We start from the raw sequence: 16,943 nt of genomic DNA, 5'->3' as shown, positions 1-16,943 counted from the left end.
CTTACCTATTGAGAGGTTGGATGTGGAGCCAGATAGAGACGGTGGAGGAGTAACTGACTGACCCGGTTGCACCAGTCCCATTGGTCCAGCTGGAGTACCAGACATGCCTCCAATGGAATTATAATACTGGTTAAATAACACTGAAGTTGGCTGTTGCCTTTTAAAATCTAATGAATCACGGCGTTGGCTATTTAACCCTGAAAAATACAATAGTTTTAACAATTTATTAAACTGTTTAAAATTGACTTTGAAGCTTTTAAAATAGAAATATTTTAAATTTAAAAAAAAGAAAAAAATGTGGATTCTTGTTTACAATTCAACTCAAAAAATATAAGAAAATATTGTGAAAGTAAAAAAAAAAAAAAAGTCATGTAAATTAAGATATTTTTAAAAAAATTAATTCCAAATTTACAATTTTAGTGATTAAAAAGTTTTAATTTGAATACAAACAAAATCTCTAATCAAATTGAGTTGTTGCTTTCGAACTCTCAGCTCGCTTTGTCATAAAATTTGATTTTTTTTGGGGGGGGGGCGTTACTTTATCAATTTACGTGGTTTTTGGAATATGACATCTTTGCTCCGTGATGAGTATGTACACCATAAATTTTTTTTTTTTTTTTTTTTTTAAAAAGCAAGTTGAATCCAAAAAAGAACCAAAATCTATAAATGGAAACCATCATACTAACCGGAACCAATTGCACCTGGTGCAGAACCACCCAAATTGGCAGTCGGTCCATTGTAATTATTTTGCTGTTGTGCTGAAAGACCCAGATTGGCACTAATAGGTGTGAATAAACTGGATGTTACTTGTGTATAACCAGGCAAAGTACTTGAAGGTGTGTAACCTTGGAGAAAAAGAGAAAGAATATTGAATTGCAACAGAAATAATTTAAGGTTTCATTAATATTTTTTCAAAGGAAATAGTTTAATTTTTCATTTTTATTACAATTTTAAATAAAATACTTTAAACACTTGGGAAACAATGTTAAAAAAAAAAAAAAAAAAAAAAAAAAAAAAAAGGATTTCTATTTGATATATATTCATTTGTAATAAAAATTTCATCAAAACAATTGGGGATTTTTAGGTGACTGCAGTGTTTTTAATTAAAAGAATCTAATTCAAAGCTTTGTCAAAAAGAATAACAATCGATCACCCTTAAAATAAAGCAGAGCATAAACCTTAAGTTAAAATGGAACTTATAACTATTTTTATTTAACTAAATAAATTGACAGTTTAAATTCTGAATTTTAAAGGGTTACAAGATTTTTTTTTTTTTAAACTATTAAGCTTAAAATGGCCAACTTCATAAATAAATATCTAAAAAAAAAATTTTTTTTTTTTTTTTTTTTTTTTTTTAATTGCATTTTATTTTACACTCAGGAATTTTTTTTTAATAGACTAGTAAAATAATTCAAGTTACACCGTTATGAGAAAGACGATCTTATGAAAATAGATTAGAAAACTTAAATACTTACCACCACCACCCCCTCCACCAAGTGTATTGTTTTGTTGAGGCGTGGCACTGTTACTGGAGTAGATAACAGGAGGAGTTTGAGCTTGTTGAGCCTGGGTCGTTAATAGGCGCAAAGGATTGTTTCCGATGGAATTTGCATTGCCTGATGAAGAAAAGTAAAAATTACATCCAAGTTACGATGCAGATCAATGGTACAAAAACCGTAAAAAATGCACTTTCATTAAAATAATTTAATGCTTTCCACAAAATTTCTTGGATATGATTAATTAAAGAAAAGTTACTTTATTAATAGCTAGAAGGAAACAGGTTAATTACTAGTAATGGGACGATTCAATACCCACCATCCATCCATTCCAATACAATTCCATTTTAAATTCCTGGCTTTTTTTAAATTTCTAAATATTTGGATTTTTTTTTTTCTATTTTCAGATTACTGTGAAAATTTACATAACGTGGTCATATTTTCTCAAATGTAAAAATACACTGGTTGGAGGTTGATCAATAGATTTTAGTTTTACTGTTAGTTTAAGATCAATTTTAGAAGTAGCAATGGAATGTTTTGTTAAAAAAATTTTAAATAAGTTTAAAGTAAGTTGTGTTTTCCGTGATAGAAGCATTGATCAAATTTTAAAATGAAATATGTATGAAATACATTTGAAAGTCAAATTACAATATTATGAAAATAAATATTCATTTGTTTAAAATTTATATTTCGGTGACAGACGCCATCTTCAGAATCTTATACTTTTTTTTTTTGACAATGCAAGGTTTACCTATATATGCAGTTTCATCAAGTTTAAGAGGCTTTATTTACTGAATACCCACTGTATGTTGGGCTTGATAGTTGACAAATTAATATAAAGGATCCACTTTTCGCTGAATGTGGGGGACATGACAAATAGGTAGATTTTGGTCATACACCAATATTTTTTTTAATGTTTTTTTTGTTTGCAACTAAGTTTTAACTTCAAAATAATTGTGTGTTGTCCCCCATCCTCATTTTCACTCCAAACAAGGTATTGCTACTTGAAAAACAAGAGGCTACTATTTGGGATCATGTCTAATAGGGGTCTGTCTAACAGGGGGAGTTGAGCAGTAAGAGGTCTGTTCACGTTACAGACCAACTTGTGCAGTTCGGGAAACAGAAAACTAGGAAATTCTAAAATTTGGCAGTCTGAAGGAATAACTATTAGAGCAGAAAGCTTTCCAGCATCTATGGAAGTTCAGTGAAAGGGTGAGATTTTGCTGCTTGTCTTGCATCAGGTTTTCTTTAATAAACTGACTATGTAGGGAAAAAAAACTAATAGTATTAGAAAGGGAATTTTGCACTTTCAAAAATATTCATAGGAATTCATTTCAAAATGAAGAGGAAAATATGAACAAAAAAAATTTTTTTCACCCAATGTATTTTTAAGATAAAAATACATTGGTTTAAGTATATTATCTTAAAAATACATTGGTTTAAGTATATTATCTTAAAAATACATTGGTTTAAGTATATTATCTTAAAAATACATTGGTTTAAGTATATTATCTTAAAAATACATTGGTTTAAGTATATTATCTTAAAAATACATTGGTTTAAGTATATTATCTTAAAAATACATTGGTTTTAGTATATTATCTTAAAAATACATTGGTTTTAGTATATTATCTTAAAAATACATTGGTTTTAGTATATTATCTTAAAAATACATTGGTTTTAGTATATTATCTTAAAAATACATTGGTTTTAGTATATTATCTTAAAAATACATTGGTTTTAGTATATTATCTTAAAAATACATTGGTTTTAGTATATTATCTTAAAAATACATTGGTTTTAGTATATTATCTTAAAAATACATTGGTTTTAGTATATTATCTTAAAAATACATTGGTTTGTGTATATTATCTTAAAAATACATTGGTTTGTGTATATTATCTTAAAAATACATTGGTTTGTGTATATTATCTTAAAAATACATTGGTTTGTGTATATTATCTTAAAAATACATTGGTTTGTGTATATTATCTTAAAAATACATTGGTTTGTGTATATTATCTTAAAAATACATTGGTTTGTGTATATTATCTTAAAAATACATTGGTTTTAGTATATTATCTTAAAAATACATTGGTTTTAGTATATTATCTTAAAAATACATTGGTTTTAGTATATTATCTTAAAAATACATTGGTTTTAGTATATTATCTTAAAAATACATTGGTTTTAGTATATTATCTTAAAAATACATTGGTTTTAGTATATTATCTTAAAAATACATTGGTTTTAGTATATTATCTTAAAAATACATTGGTTTTAGTATATTATCTTAAAAATACATTGGTTTGTGTATATTATCTTAAAAATACATTGGTTTGTGTATATTATCTTAAAAATACATTGGTTTGTGTATATTATCTTAAAAATACATTGGTTTGTGTATATTATCTTAAAAATACATTGGTTTGTGTATATTATCTTAAAAATACATTGGTTTGTGTATATTATCTTAAAAATACATTGGTTTGTGTATATTATCTTAAAAATACATTGGTTTGTGTATATTATCTTAAAAATACATTGGTTTGTGTATATTATCTTAAAAATACATTGGTTTGTGTATATTATCTTAAAAATACATTGGTTTGTGTATATTATCTTAAAAATACATTGGTTTGTGTATATTATCTTAAAAATACATTGGTTTGTGTATATTATCTTAAAAATACATTGGTTTTTAGTATATTATCTTAAAAATACATTGGTTTTTAGTATATTATCTTAAAAATACATTGGTTTTTAGTATATTATCTTAAAAATACATTGGTTTTTAGTATATTATCTTAAAAATACATTGGTTTTTAGTATATTATCTTAAAAATACATTGGTTTTTAGTATATTATCTTAAAAATACATTGGTTTTTAGTATATTATCTTAAAAATACATTGGTTTGAGTATATTATCTTAAAAATACATTGGTTTGAGTATATTATCTTAAAAATACATTGGTTTGAGTATATTATCTTAAAAATACATTGGTTTGTGTATATTATCTTAAAAATACATTGGTTTGTGTATATTATCTTAAAAATACATTGGTTTGTGTATATTATCTTAAAAATACATTGGTTTTTAGTATATTATCTTAAAAATACATTGGTTTTTAGTATATTATCTTAAAAATACATTGGTTTTTAGTATATTATCTTAAAAATACATTGGTTTTTAGTATATTATCTTAAAAATACATTGGTTTTTAGTATATTATCTTAAAAATACATTGGTTTTTAGTATATTATCTTAAAAATACATTGGTTTTTAGTATATTATCTTAAAAATACATTGGTTTTTAGTATATTATCTTAAAAATACATTGGTTTTTAGTATATTATCTTAAAAATACATTGGTTTTTAGTATATTATCTTAAAAATACATTGGTTTTTAGTATATTATCTTAAAAATACATTGGTTTTTAGTATATTATCTTAAAAATACATTGGTTTTTAGTATATTATCTTAAAAATACATTGGTTTTTAGTATATTATCTTAAAAATACATTGGTTTTTAGTATATTATCTTAAAAATACATTGGTTTTTAGTATATTATCTTAAAAATACATTGGTTTTTAGTATATTATCTTAAAAATACATTGGTTTTTAGTATATTATCTTAAAAATACATTGGTTTTTAGTATATTATCTTAAAAATACATTGGTTTTTAGTATATTATCTTAAAAATACATTGGTTTTTAGTATATTATCTTAAAAATACATTGGTTTTTAGTATATTATCTTAAAAATACATTGGTTTTTAGTATATTATCTTAAAAATACATTGGTTTTTAGTATATTATCTTAAAAATACATTGGTTTAAGTATATTAAGATAATATACTTAAACCAATGTATTTTTAAGATAATATACTTAAACCTACCCAATTTTAATATTTGACATATTTCTCACCTTGTTGATTTCCAGTGTTAACCAAAACGGGGGCAGGGGAAACTAGCCTTACAGGAGTACCAATACCACGTGGATTACCCATGACCAACTGGCCATTTTGGTCATAATAGGCAGTAGCCAAAAACTGATAACTTGCAGCATCTGGAAAAAAAAAAAAAAAAAAAAATGCCATTTACAAAAATGGTTAATAAAAATTCTATAATCATTAATAAGGAAAACAATATACCATTATATAACACTATGAAATAGAAAATCTGCAACCTCAATGTAAAAAGAACAAGTCAAGCATGTGGAGTCCCCCTCCCCCCACGAGTGGAAAATTTACTTCCACCATGACTAAAATACAAAATGAATTTAGACTCACAACTTTCAGCCGAGTTTTTCGTTTTTTTTTTTTTTTTTAAATTAAATTTTACAAGTGACATTTTTTTAAATCTGAATTTTGTAAAAATAGCAACGTAATGCTAGAAATGCTTTTTTTTAAAAAGTAGAATATATCCCTGAAGACTGAAGCAATGTTTCCGATCCAGTGTGCCTTTTTTTTAGGGGAACTAGTTTTCCCCACATTTAAAACCATGCTCTCGTAGGGAGGCAAGTAAATAACTTTTTTTTTTTTCTTTATAAATAATATTGCATAAAGTTTCATTTTTATGATAACGCAACTATGGTTCATATATACATATATATATATATATATATATATATATATAAAAATGTCAATGTGCTGTTTGTCCAACCTGCAAACGGTGTTTATCATGGGGAGCTTGTGAGTGGTAATTCCGAAAGGTATTTTCTTATTTTCACCCTCCCCATGTTGAACGGCTTTCGGAATAAACACTATTTGCAGGTTGGACAAGCAGCACATATTGGCCTTTTTTATTTATATAAATAAATAAAATGAACTCGTTTTTTCCCCTGCGATTTTGACCTTAATAGGATTTAAAATAAAGACATTTCATGCAAATGTAATGTGCACACACTGCAGCACATTACCTTTGGTGTGTTATAGGTCTATCATCTATCCACTTACTCGATAAACTTAGATCCCTATTTTTTTCTGCTGAGAGTCCACGGCCAAATTTGGTTACAATCAATGGAAGTAGTAAGATCTTTTCCCTCTATTACATTCATACTCCTCCCGCACTCACTTATCACCGGTGGGGATACGTCCACAAGGGACACTACGAGGAAGCACCGGTTTCAGTTCATAGTTGCTTTAAAAAAAAAAAAAAAAATGGATTGGCATTTTTCTGTCGGTTGAAACGCAACTTTCGATTACCTCGAATCCAATGTTTACTTATGCCATTTCTTCCTTTTCTTTTTTATTGTATTTATATGGGGGGGGGGTACTGATGCCATCTTTTTTTTTTTTTTTTTTTTTTTTAGTTTTTATTTTGGTTTTTATTTATTTTTTTGTTTATTTCATTTACATGGGGAGTGGGGGGGGGGTACAGACCAAAGAGTCACTGATGCCATCTTTTGCTTTGTTATCAGACACTCTTAGTCCACGTTCAATTTCACCTTGTTTAATTTAATAGCAGTCTATTAAAAATACAGTTTACACAGAAAATCATGTTTATTACATAAATAAACAAATGAAACTAACTACCATTGGATTCCCAACTGTATTTATGCCACGTTCCTTTTCGACATAGCCTCATCAATTAACACTATCCAACCAACATTCAGGTGAATACAGTTCAGTTCTCTTAAAGAAATCCGTTCTCGGCCGCATTCTACACTTTACACATAAACAATTGCGTTTATTATATACACAAAAACACGAAACGAACTAACATTGTATTCCAGATTTTACATCAAACTATCCGTCTGCAACTATTAATTGTGTATCCAACTGTATTTATATCACGGTTATTCCTTTATCGACCTAGCTTCATCGATTAACAAATCCCAGCCAACATTCAGCTAAATTTTTTTTTTTTAATTCCTCCCCACCCCGGAAACAAACACCCGGGCAACAATTTTTTTTATTCTTTTGTTTTGATTTACCCAAAACCACACACCTCAAAACACCCCGCTAGTATATAATAATCTTATATCAATTACTGCTAGTTTTTTTTTTTTTTTTTTTTTTAAAATTAAATTAGAGTAAAAAGGTTCAAACTAAATCTATTATATAAATGACAAAATGTGTGTGTGTACGTTTAACAAAACCTTTCAACACACGCGATGGATTGGAGTCCGAAGATGATTTAATATAAACATATGCAAGGAACTGATCAGCAGGAACAAAATATAAACAAGTACCGTATTGCATGTCGAAGAAAAAAAGTGGTATTGGTGTATATTTACTTGGTTGATTGACATCACTGAGCAAAATGTTTGCTTGTTGCACAAGAAATGTGGTGGGGAATTGACAGTTTGAATTCAAGAAACGAATTGCTTAGACATATCTAACGAGGTTTGGTACAGAACTTGAGGGAGCCGGAAAGACACCATCACACCCAACAAAAGGTGAAAAACTAGTGTTAGATGATATTCGTTTTGATAGAATACAACATCACCTTGTTTAAACTCGAGAAAACAAAAGATATGCAGGGAAGGATGTCAAACCTTTCAACAAGTGCAGCAAATGTGATGCAGGTCTGCTTGACATGCAATCTCATTCCATACTAAATGAGGATGTTTTCTACATTCTGATCCATATTGCTTTTTCTTACATTACAAATATTAGTCCAACTTGAGAAAATATACGTGTTTGAACATAATGAGATTAAATCAGTTTTTTGTAACTCACGCATTCTTAAATCTGTTTCAGTTTTGTCATTTTACAGCATCCATATAAAATTTTGTTAAATAAAAATAATTTTGTTAAATAAAAATAAATATTTGTATTAATTTTTGATTTACACTAACCGTAAAGTGGAAAAGAAAAGTCTGCCTTCATAAATATAAAAGTGTACTTCATATAAAGTCGTTTTTCTTCCAACATATAAATTTTGTACTTGAATGTGCCTAATGGTACATATACGGCACAACATGTTGTAACATATTGCAGAAACATGTAAACTAATGCATTTTTATTTTAATTGGAATTCATTGAGATGAGTATTTTTTTTTTGTGGTGAGATGACAGCAACTACGGAAGGCAGTAATTGCAGTTAGGAGATTCAGAGTTCCTATCCCGTCGCAGTTACCACCTGGCCAGAAGAATAGATGGCCGAAACATTGTGAAACAACTAAGAAAAGATGAGAATAATAGTCCGCAATAAATAAAATTAATGCATTCTTCTAATCAATTATATTGAGCCAACATCAGAAAAAGTTATGTCAAAATTATTTTATAAGAAATTAATTCAGGCAAAAATGGGTTAATAGCTTTCAATGTTTTTAATGCATGAAGATTCACTAACAATTTTAAAGCCAGAATGACAATTTCAGTTTAAATGCTTTCACGTGTTCAAATTTTGAAGGTCAAAGTAATTGTTACAATGCATCTTTGTTTTTAATTTTATATTACACTAACAGGGGGGTACCCGGCGTTGCCCGAATGTGTGTAGGTGTTGTAGTAAGGACTCCCCCCCCCCGAGGGGGAGGAGAATCAAAACAACAGTAGGCAACCCACGTGGAGAGGGGTGTTATAAAATTTTTTTTAAAAAGTGGTAGTAGGCAGGCAGGCTCGAACTCGTAACACAAAGGAGTAAAAAAAAAAAAAAAAAAAAAAAAAAAAAACGGAAGTCGAACGTTGAAATTAAAGCTAGTTAATCGAAAGAAGACAATGTGCGAAAATGTCAGAGAAAAAAAGCAACCCCCTCCTTGTAAAAAACTGGCCAGTTTAGGCTGAAGGAATGAATGTTTTTGGCCATTTTTTTATATTTGTCGTCCGAAAGATCAAGGTTTAAAATTATACCAGTTTCGTCATGTTCCGACGCATCTGTCAGAAGTTTTTGCGAGATATACACACACACACACTAGCTGGGGTGCCCAGCGTTGGCCGGGTGTAGGTAGGTGGTGTAGTAAGGAACTTGGGGGGGGGGGGCAGTAAGCAGCCCAGGTGGAGATATATATATATATATATATATATATTATATACCAAATCAAGTAATAGTAGGCAAGCTCTAATCAATCCAACTAAGACGATGACTTTGTGAAAATGGCGCAAAAAACGACCCTTCCTTGTAAAAAATTGCCCAGTTGAGGGTAAAAGAATTAATTTTTTGGTCAATTTTTCAATATTTGTCATCCGAAAGATTGAGTTTGAAAACCATACTGCCCTGGTCAGGTTCCGTCACGGGTGTCAAAAGTTTTTGGCAGGCATAAAAACACAGATTTTTTATTTCAATAACTAGTAAAAGAATTTTAAGTTATGGTAACACAAAAACCAGACACTCAACTCAAATGTTATTGAGAAAAGCTATTTCAGAATGTTATCCTTTTCATAAACTGTTCAAGTAAATTAAAAACTCACTTTGTGTTTGAAGAGCCTGAGCTTGAAGAGCTGAAGCTGGAATATTTTCATTCTGTTGTTGCGGAGTGACTGGTCGACCCGACTGACCACGCAAAAGCTGTTGCTGTTGTTGCTGAGTGAGAGCTGCAGCCGATTGTGGAGCCCCCGGATGAGGTTGTTGTCCCTGCTGTTGTATTAAGTTGGCTGGATAAAGTCCCCAAGGAGTTGGTAAACTGTAATATTGAGGATGAATCACAGCAGGACCTAACAAATTTAAGAAAAAGGTTTCAATATATAAATATGCAAATTTAAAAAAAAAAAAAAAAAAAAAAAAAACAGGAAGCTAAGTTTTATAAATTAGGGAAAGTTTACTAGCCATTAGTGAAGGGACGATTTAAATACCCCCCCCCCCATTCCGATACAATTACCAATTCTCTTCTAAATTATAGATTTTGATTCTTTTTAGATTTCTAAATATAAATTGGGGGGGGGGGGGTTACAGTGAAACTCATGAAATATGTTCATATATTTTAATAAATGTACGTATGGGTATGATCTGTAGAATTTAGTTTTACTTGTAATTTAAAATCAAATATTTCACCAATTAATAGAAGACGTGGAAAATTAAGTTTTAAATGAAAGCAAAAAATACAATAAAAAGAATTAATCAGAAAATAGACCACAGTTTTCCGATAGCCCCAAAAGTTCCGATTTTTTTTTTCTTTCAATTCCCGATTCCGATTAATCGTCCCAACACTACTAGCCACACATGAGACTCTAAATTCAAGATTTAATACGAATTCTAAAGGAATAACCAATTGAAAACGATGACAATTTATGCATACAAATTGTGATTGACAAATCTCAAATATAACATGCAGAGAAAATTTTAAAACATTGAACAAGACACCGAATAATCAAGCAGAAAATGGATAAATTCTTTTAAAACTTGTAAATTTACAGTTTATTCAAATTACGATAACAGTGCTTATTTAGAATTAGTTAAGTTTTTATGATGCACGTACGTCACAAAACGAAGATGTCATATTACAAAGATCATGTAAATTTATCAAGCTTTGTTTTACTAAGAATATCAGGATTTCGAGCCAGCCATGCTTTTTGATCCAGCATAAATGAGGAAGTAACTTAATTTGAAATATCGAGATTTCAATCAGTCTTATAAGGGATACGTTTAGTATTAAAATCATTTTTTTTTTTAAATACAAAAATCGCAATTTTTATTTTAGTTAAACTATGATTCATTTTCACTAGCAGAACCCGTGGAAATTCCACGGTAGTTGAGAATTTTTAAAACAAATAAAATGAATAAAAAAAAAAAAATAAACAATTAAATTTAAAACAATTTTTTTTAGCAAATTCTTTTTTAGCCTTTTAAAACTAAAAAGAATAAACTTAAAAAATCTATATTTTTTTTTTCAATGAAAATTCAACACATTGTTTTCAGAGTAAAGTTTTATATAAATAAAACATGTCAATTCACTGGCACATTTTTTTTTTTTGATTTTTAAAAAGAAACTAATAAAAAAAAATAGAAACTTAGTCTCCTCCCAACATGACTTTATAAAATAAAAAATAAAATAGCTAATTTGCAACCGTAAAGAGACAGCCATGTTTTGTTGTTTTTTTTAATAAAGATTTTGAAAGGAAACGGTTTGAATGATTTTTAACTGATAGAGAGCAACTATAAAGGGAGGTAATTCGCTTCTTATTAAATAATGTTTGCGATGTTTTGTGACACTGAACGTACAGACAAGAAAATTAATATTTAGATTTATATATATATATATATATATGGCCTCTTTATTCTGTGATGAATACGTACAAAGATTTTTCTGTATTTTTTTTAAGTGTAATTCTAAATAAGCACTAATTAAACTTTAAATTGTTAAACCAACTAGTCTATATATTCTTTTCTAGCCATAACCACTGATTGGTCTAATAATCATGGAAACTTAACATTACAAATCTTTCTCACATTTTACTTATCAAGAAAACCTCTTTAGGAATGGAACAAGAGTTAAAAGGAGAGGGAAACTTAGAATTGTAAAAAAAAAAAAATTAAATAAAAAATAAAAAAGGGGGGGGGGTGACAATGAAAAAAGAAATTAAAAATATTGAATAAGCTTGCAGGAAAGGAAAACGTGTGACAAAATCTTTTTTCCACATGAATATACCTTGGAGGCTGAAGTGCTGGTGTTCGACACCAGAGCTTTCTCTGTGGGCAGCATATGTGCCGTCAGTCGCTGAAATCATACCAAGATACCAATAAAAGTTGGGGGTCACATTCGGAGCACAATAACAAAAGAAACATACAAGTCTTCAGCCACTATGACTGATATTTCACACTAGAAATCCACGACAACTACAACATAATTACACCACTTAAAATACATAAAGACGACACTTTACAAAAAAAAAAAAAAAAAAAAAAAAATCAATAGAAAAAAACTGTCGGCAAAAAAAGCCAAAAATCACATTTACTTTAGCCTTATAGCATTATACAGAGAAAGAAAATAATGAAAGATCAACTTAAAAACGAAAATATAGACAAACATTTTAAAAAGATCAGTTTTTGTTTTTTTTGTTTGCATATACACTTTAATTGTAAACTATATCTTAGTTGAAGGCGGGAAAAAAAAGGGATTAACAAGATTTTTAATTGTATAAGAGAAACATGCTTTTCCCTATAATCCAAAAATATTTTGATCTTAAAATAGTGAAAACGTTTATTGGTAAAATTCACCTTTCGTTTTCCTTTGTTTACAAAGCCATTTGGCAGAAGTGACGTCCAACATTTTTAGCTACGGATGACCAAAACTGTATAGATTGAACCTCTTTTTTTTTTTTCTTTCTTTCTTTAGAAGTTTCATTCAGTCTTTATCTGAATTTAATGGACTGTTTTGTTTATGAACCATGTTTTCCTCATTAATATGTTTATGAACGTTTACCCAACTTTTATCAAAGTTACGTAAACGTTGATATCGAAATTTTAAAATTAATGAGTGTGTCAGCCTTAACTGCAAGACTGCCATCAATTTTGAAAACTTAAGTCACGTTAGAAAAAAATCTCATTACAAAAATCTCATTTCGAAAAATTTGTTTTTTTTTTTAATTGTAAATTGGTTTATCATTTTATTGTTGAATAAAATTTCAAAATGATAAATGGAGAAAAAAAAAATATCCCAAAGAAAAAAAAAAAACAAACCTTTTTTAAATAAAACTTTAATTTTAAAATTTCGATGTTTGGAAAACAGTCGATATTTCATTATAAAAGTTTTTTGTTTGATAAAAAGAATAAAACAATCCATTAAGTTCTAATAAAGATTGAATAAAAAAAAAAGTTCATTCTATAGTCATCCGTAGCTAAAAATGTCGGACGTCACTTCTGCTAAATGGAAAAGGAAAACGAAAGGTGAATTTTGCCCGTTATATTGCCTTTATATACAGATACACCATCAGTTTACTATATATAAGATAAAGTGTAAAGTTACATAGAAACATTATATTATCCAGTCAATAAGGATTACAGAACGAATGAGGGAGAAACCTCTTAATTCAACATATATAAATTCATGAAAATAAAAATTGAATTATAATATTTGTTAATTCATCAAAAATTCAAACAAGGAATTTAATGTAATTTTCTTTTTGTTCATTAGCAACAGCAGCATGGTAATTCTGCTGCTGTATTCAAATTCACTTAAGTGATAACACTTTCACTCTTCCATACAGATGCATTATTTTTATATATAGATATGTAAAAAAAAAAAAAAAAAAAGTTATCCATGAATGCAAGTTTCTTGCTAACTAGCAGTCATCAGCATGGCTTGACTTTAACAAGGATCAAACCTACCTACTTATCCATGAACATACATTTCTTGCTAATGTCTATTTACCTAAAATAGACATATATGGAGGGGGGGGATCGAAGTATTCATAGATTCTTTGAATGAAGACTTACAGATAACAAAAAGCTCTACACGTAAGGTGGAGCTCGAGGAAAAATATCAATATAAAAATTTATACTAGTGCATAAATTTTTTAATTATCTATATTTTTCTTCACGTATGTGTATACACACACATACATATACATATTAACTTCATAAATAGCTATTTTCACCTAGAAATTTTCCAAAGAAAAAAAAAAAAAAACATTAGCACAGTAATTTATACAAATAACCAACAAAGTGAAAAGATGTGGCAATGTTAAATGATTTTAAAGCAACCGCTGCCATTGCACACAGTGTGTGACTTTTTCTCTTTTTCTCTCTTGTAGCGAGGAGCCAGCGATTACAGACTGCCAGGTGTAATTTAATTCTGCCATCTTCAGACAGTGTGATAATCACATTAATACCATCATTATGAACAGATGGTAGAATATTTTGAATACAATTTATAAGAACATACTGACATCATACGATAGCTTATGTGATTTGATTACTAATCAGAAAAGAAAACATCCCTCCCAAAACATCCTCAGACATGCAGGTCATCAGATTGATCTGCTTTATGAAATCTGACTAAACCAAAAACATCCGATCAGAAAATTTGCTAAAAAGCAAATGTCTTGCCCGTCATGAAGGTTATTCTAAAAAAATTAATATTACGCTGATATGGTTGTGTGGAACTTTGATCCTCCTGGATAAACTGTTGCAGAAGCATGGATGCATTAAATCGCATGAAGGTTAACCAGCCAAAGAAAACTTGGAAACAATAAGCGATTAGGCAAGATCGTATACAGCGGAATTTGGAGACTGCTAACCCACTGAACCAGAACCCGAGAACGTGTTTGCTAAACATCGGAAAATGTCTGATCCCTGTACAAGGGGGAAAAAAATGACAAACAAATAGAAAATACATTATTTGGGTCATTTTCTGATGGGGGTAGGGAAGTAATGCAAGCCTCATTCTATCTAAAGTTTGGATAGTGGTCATTTGATAAATTAGCTGCTCACTATTGTGTGACCCACTGTCAAATGTTGTTCAAGATTAATAGGATACGGATCTTTAATGTAAACGGATTAAAAGATGGACTACAGTTAGTGGCATCCTGGATGAAACCAGAAGTTTTCTAACATTGTGGCAACACAAATACAAATGCATACACCATCCATCAATCAGGCAGCAAATCTACAAACTAAGCAATACATTGCCACCATAAATTTGCTGTTACTGCCAAACAAAGTCATCGTGCCATGAATCTGATAGATGAAGCATTTGCTGCATATGCAGTGAGGTGGGGGGCATTTATTCTCTTCCAAATCTGGCTTACACTCTTCACCAAACTGTCTGCATACAGAAAGAGCAGCACCATCTCATAGAAGAATTTTGTCAAGTTTTTAAAACCAACCCAATATTCTCAATTCACTAGGAATTGAATGTTTAGTAAACACTGAAGAGTTTTCAGCCATCTCCTAAAGATATAGAAATAGTTAAGACAGGAAAACTGATAAGAAAATAACCACTCTTAGCGGATATTAAACACTGATGCTGGAACAAAACTTCACATGGTAGACAATTCAATTGTAAAAAGACGCCCACTGACAGTCAATCAGTCAATACAAGGCTTTAAAAAAAATAAAATAAAATAAAATAAAATAAAAAAAATTAAAAAAAAAAAAAAAAAAAAAAAAATCTATGCCTTTTTCCCAGACCTCAGCCTTCCAGGAAGAAAAATTTGCATTTATTGCTTGCATTAGCTTTATTTTGGATAGTAACATATGCTATATATTTCCAACACTTGTCTGATTGAATTCATATCACATTTACAGCAACTCCAGAGACTAATTCTCTTGATCTAGAGGTAGGTCTCCAATAATATATACACCTATAAAGTTGTTTCACTGAAATGGATATTAAAAGTCTACTTTTTCTATTTAAAAATTAAGATGGACATTTTAATACTGTCATGGATATGCGAGCGACTACATGAAGGTCAACTAATTTTCATATTAAAAAAAAAAAAAAAGACCTTGCCCTATACTCGTCTTTTTTGCATATTTGTTAATTAAAGTTAAGTTAAACGTTATTTTTTGCAGTTTTGTATCCGTATAGACAATGCTGGAGAGCTGTAGGTTTTGGTTTAGTTGATGGCACTGAAGTCTTTATTTTTTTGTACTTAAAAAAAAAAATAAATTAAATCACTGCTATATATTAGCTGAATATAATAATCAATAGAGAATTGGCTCTATAATACAAAATCTACATGAATGAAAATTTTATGACTGGGCAATGCTGGACAGCCTGCTACTGTGTGTGCATATATATATATATATATATATATATATATATATAAATAAATAAAGGGGGTTGTATTACTATTATAAGGTAAGGTATATAATATAAGGTTAATGAATCTTGCTTTCCTGCCTGCTGGAAAACTGCTTCTGTAGTGCCAGTTTTCAAGAATTCTGGCGAAAGAACTGACCCAGTAAATTATCGCCATATTAGCCTCCTCCCACTTTTTGCCAAAATATTTGAGACCATAATTAACCAAGCTCTAGTCCATCACCTTACAAATGCTAAACTTCTGACTGACCAACAATATGGATTTAGGCAAGCTCGTTCCACAGCAGATATCCTAACTAATCTCAGAACGTATATACAAGTCACTGGACACAGCGGGAGAGGGTAGAGCGGTAGCTCTAGATATATCTAAGGCTTTTGACAGAGTATGGCATGAGGGTCTTCAAGAAAATTAGATCATACGGCATCACTGGAAGAATACATAACATAATTAGATCCTTCTTAGATAAGAGAAAAATCCAAGTTATCCTCGACGGTCGTACATCTAAACAATGATATAAATGTGGGAGTGCCTCAGGGGTCTATCCTTGGACCTCTGTTATTCCTAATATTCATAAATTACCTCCCTGATAAAATTGTCTGTGAGATGGGTATGTATGCTGATGACACCATGCTCTATAACAGACACGACAGGAAAACAAATTGAACACATATCTAAAAGAAATGGCAGAAACACTAGAGGAAGACCTCCGATCCGTAGTGGAATGGGGACAAAAATGGATGGTCACCTTCAATGCTGCCAAGACTAAACTTTTTTCCTTCAATAATTACAAGAAAC

General features: G+C 29.5%; 1 protein-coding gene across 14 annotated transcripts in view; it reads right to left on the bottom strand.

Annotated features, from left to right (window-relative positions):
* LOC145280000 (pumilio homolog 1-like) overlaps positions 1-16,943 on the bottom strand; it is an 88,716-nt gene that overhangs the window by 21,833 nt on the left and 49,940 nt on the right. For 10 of the 14 annotated variants that reach the window (XM_080131612.1, XM_080131619.1, XM_080131611.1 and 7 more), the window contains 6 exons: positions 12,032-12,100; positions 9,858-10,100; positions 5,429-5,569; positions 1,476-1,616; positions 687-845; positions 6-197 (listed from right to left, as the gene is read on the bottom strand). In XM_080131612.1, the coding sequence (XP_079987738.1) occupies positions 6-197; positions 687-845; positions 1,476-1,616; positions 5,429-5,569; positions 9,858-10,100; positions 12,032-12,100 (945 nt within the window). The remainder of the gene's footprint in view (positions 1-5; positions 198-686; positions 846-1,475; positions 1,617-5,428; positions 5,570-9,857; positions 10,101-12,031; positions 12,101-16,943) is intronic. The other 4 variants (XM_080131616.1, XM_080131621.1, XM_080131624.1 and 1 more) reach the window with 1 other exon arrangement.

The sequence above is a fragment of the Euprymna scolopes genome, chromosome 7 (genome assembly GCF_053919585.1).
Source record: "Euprymna scolopes isolate OS-2025 chromosome 7, ASM5391958v1, whole genome shotgun sequence".
Taxonomy (NCBI): domain Eukaryota; kingdom Metazoa; phylum Mollusca; class Cephalopoda; order Sepiida; family Sepiolidae; genus Euprymna; species Euprymna scolopes.
This window is presented reverse-complemented; position numbering and strand designations above follow the sequence as displayed.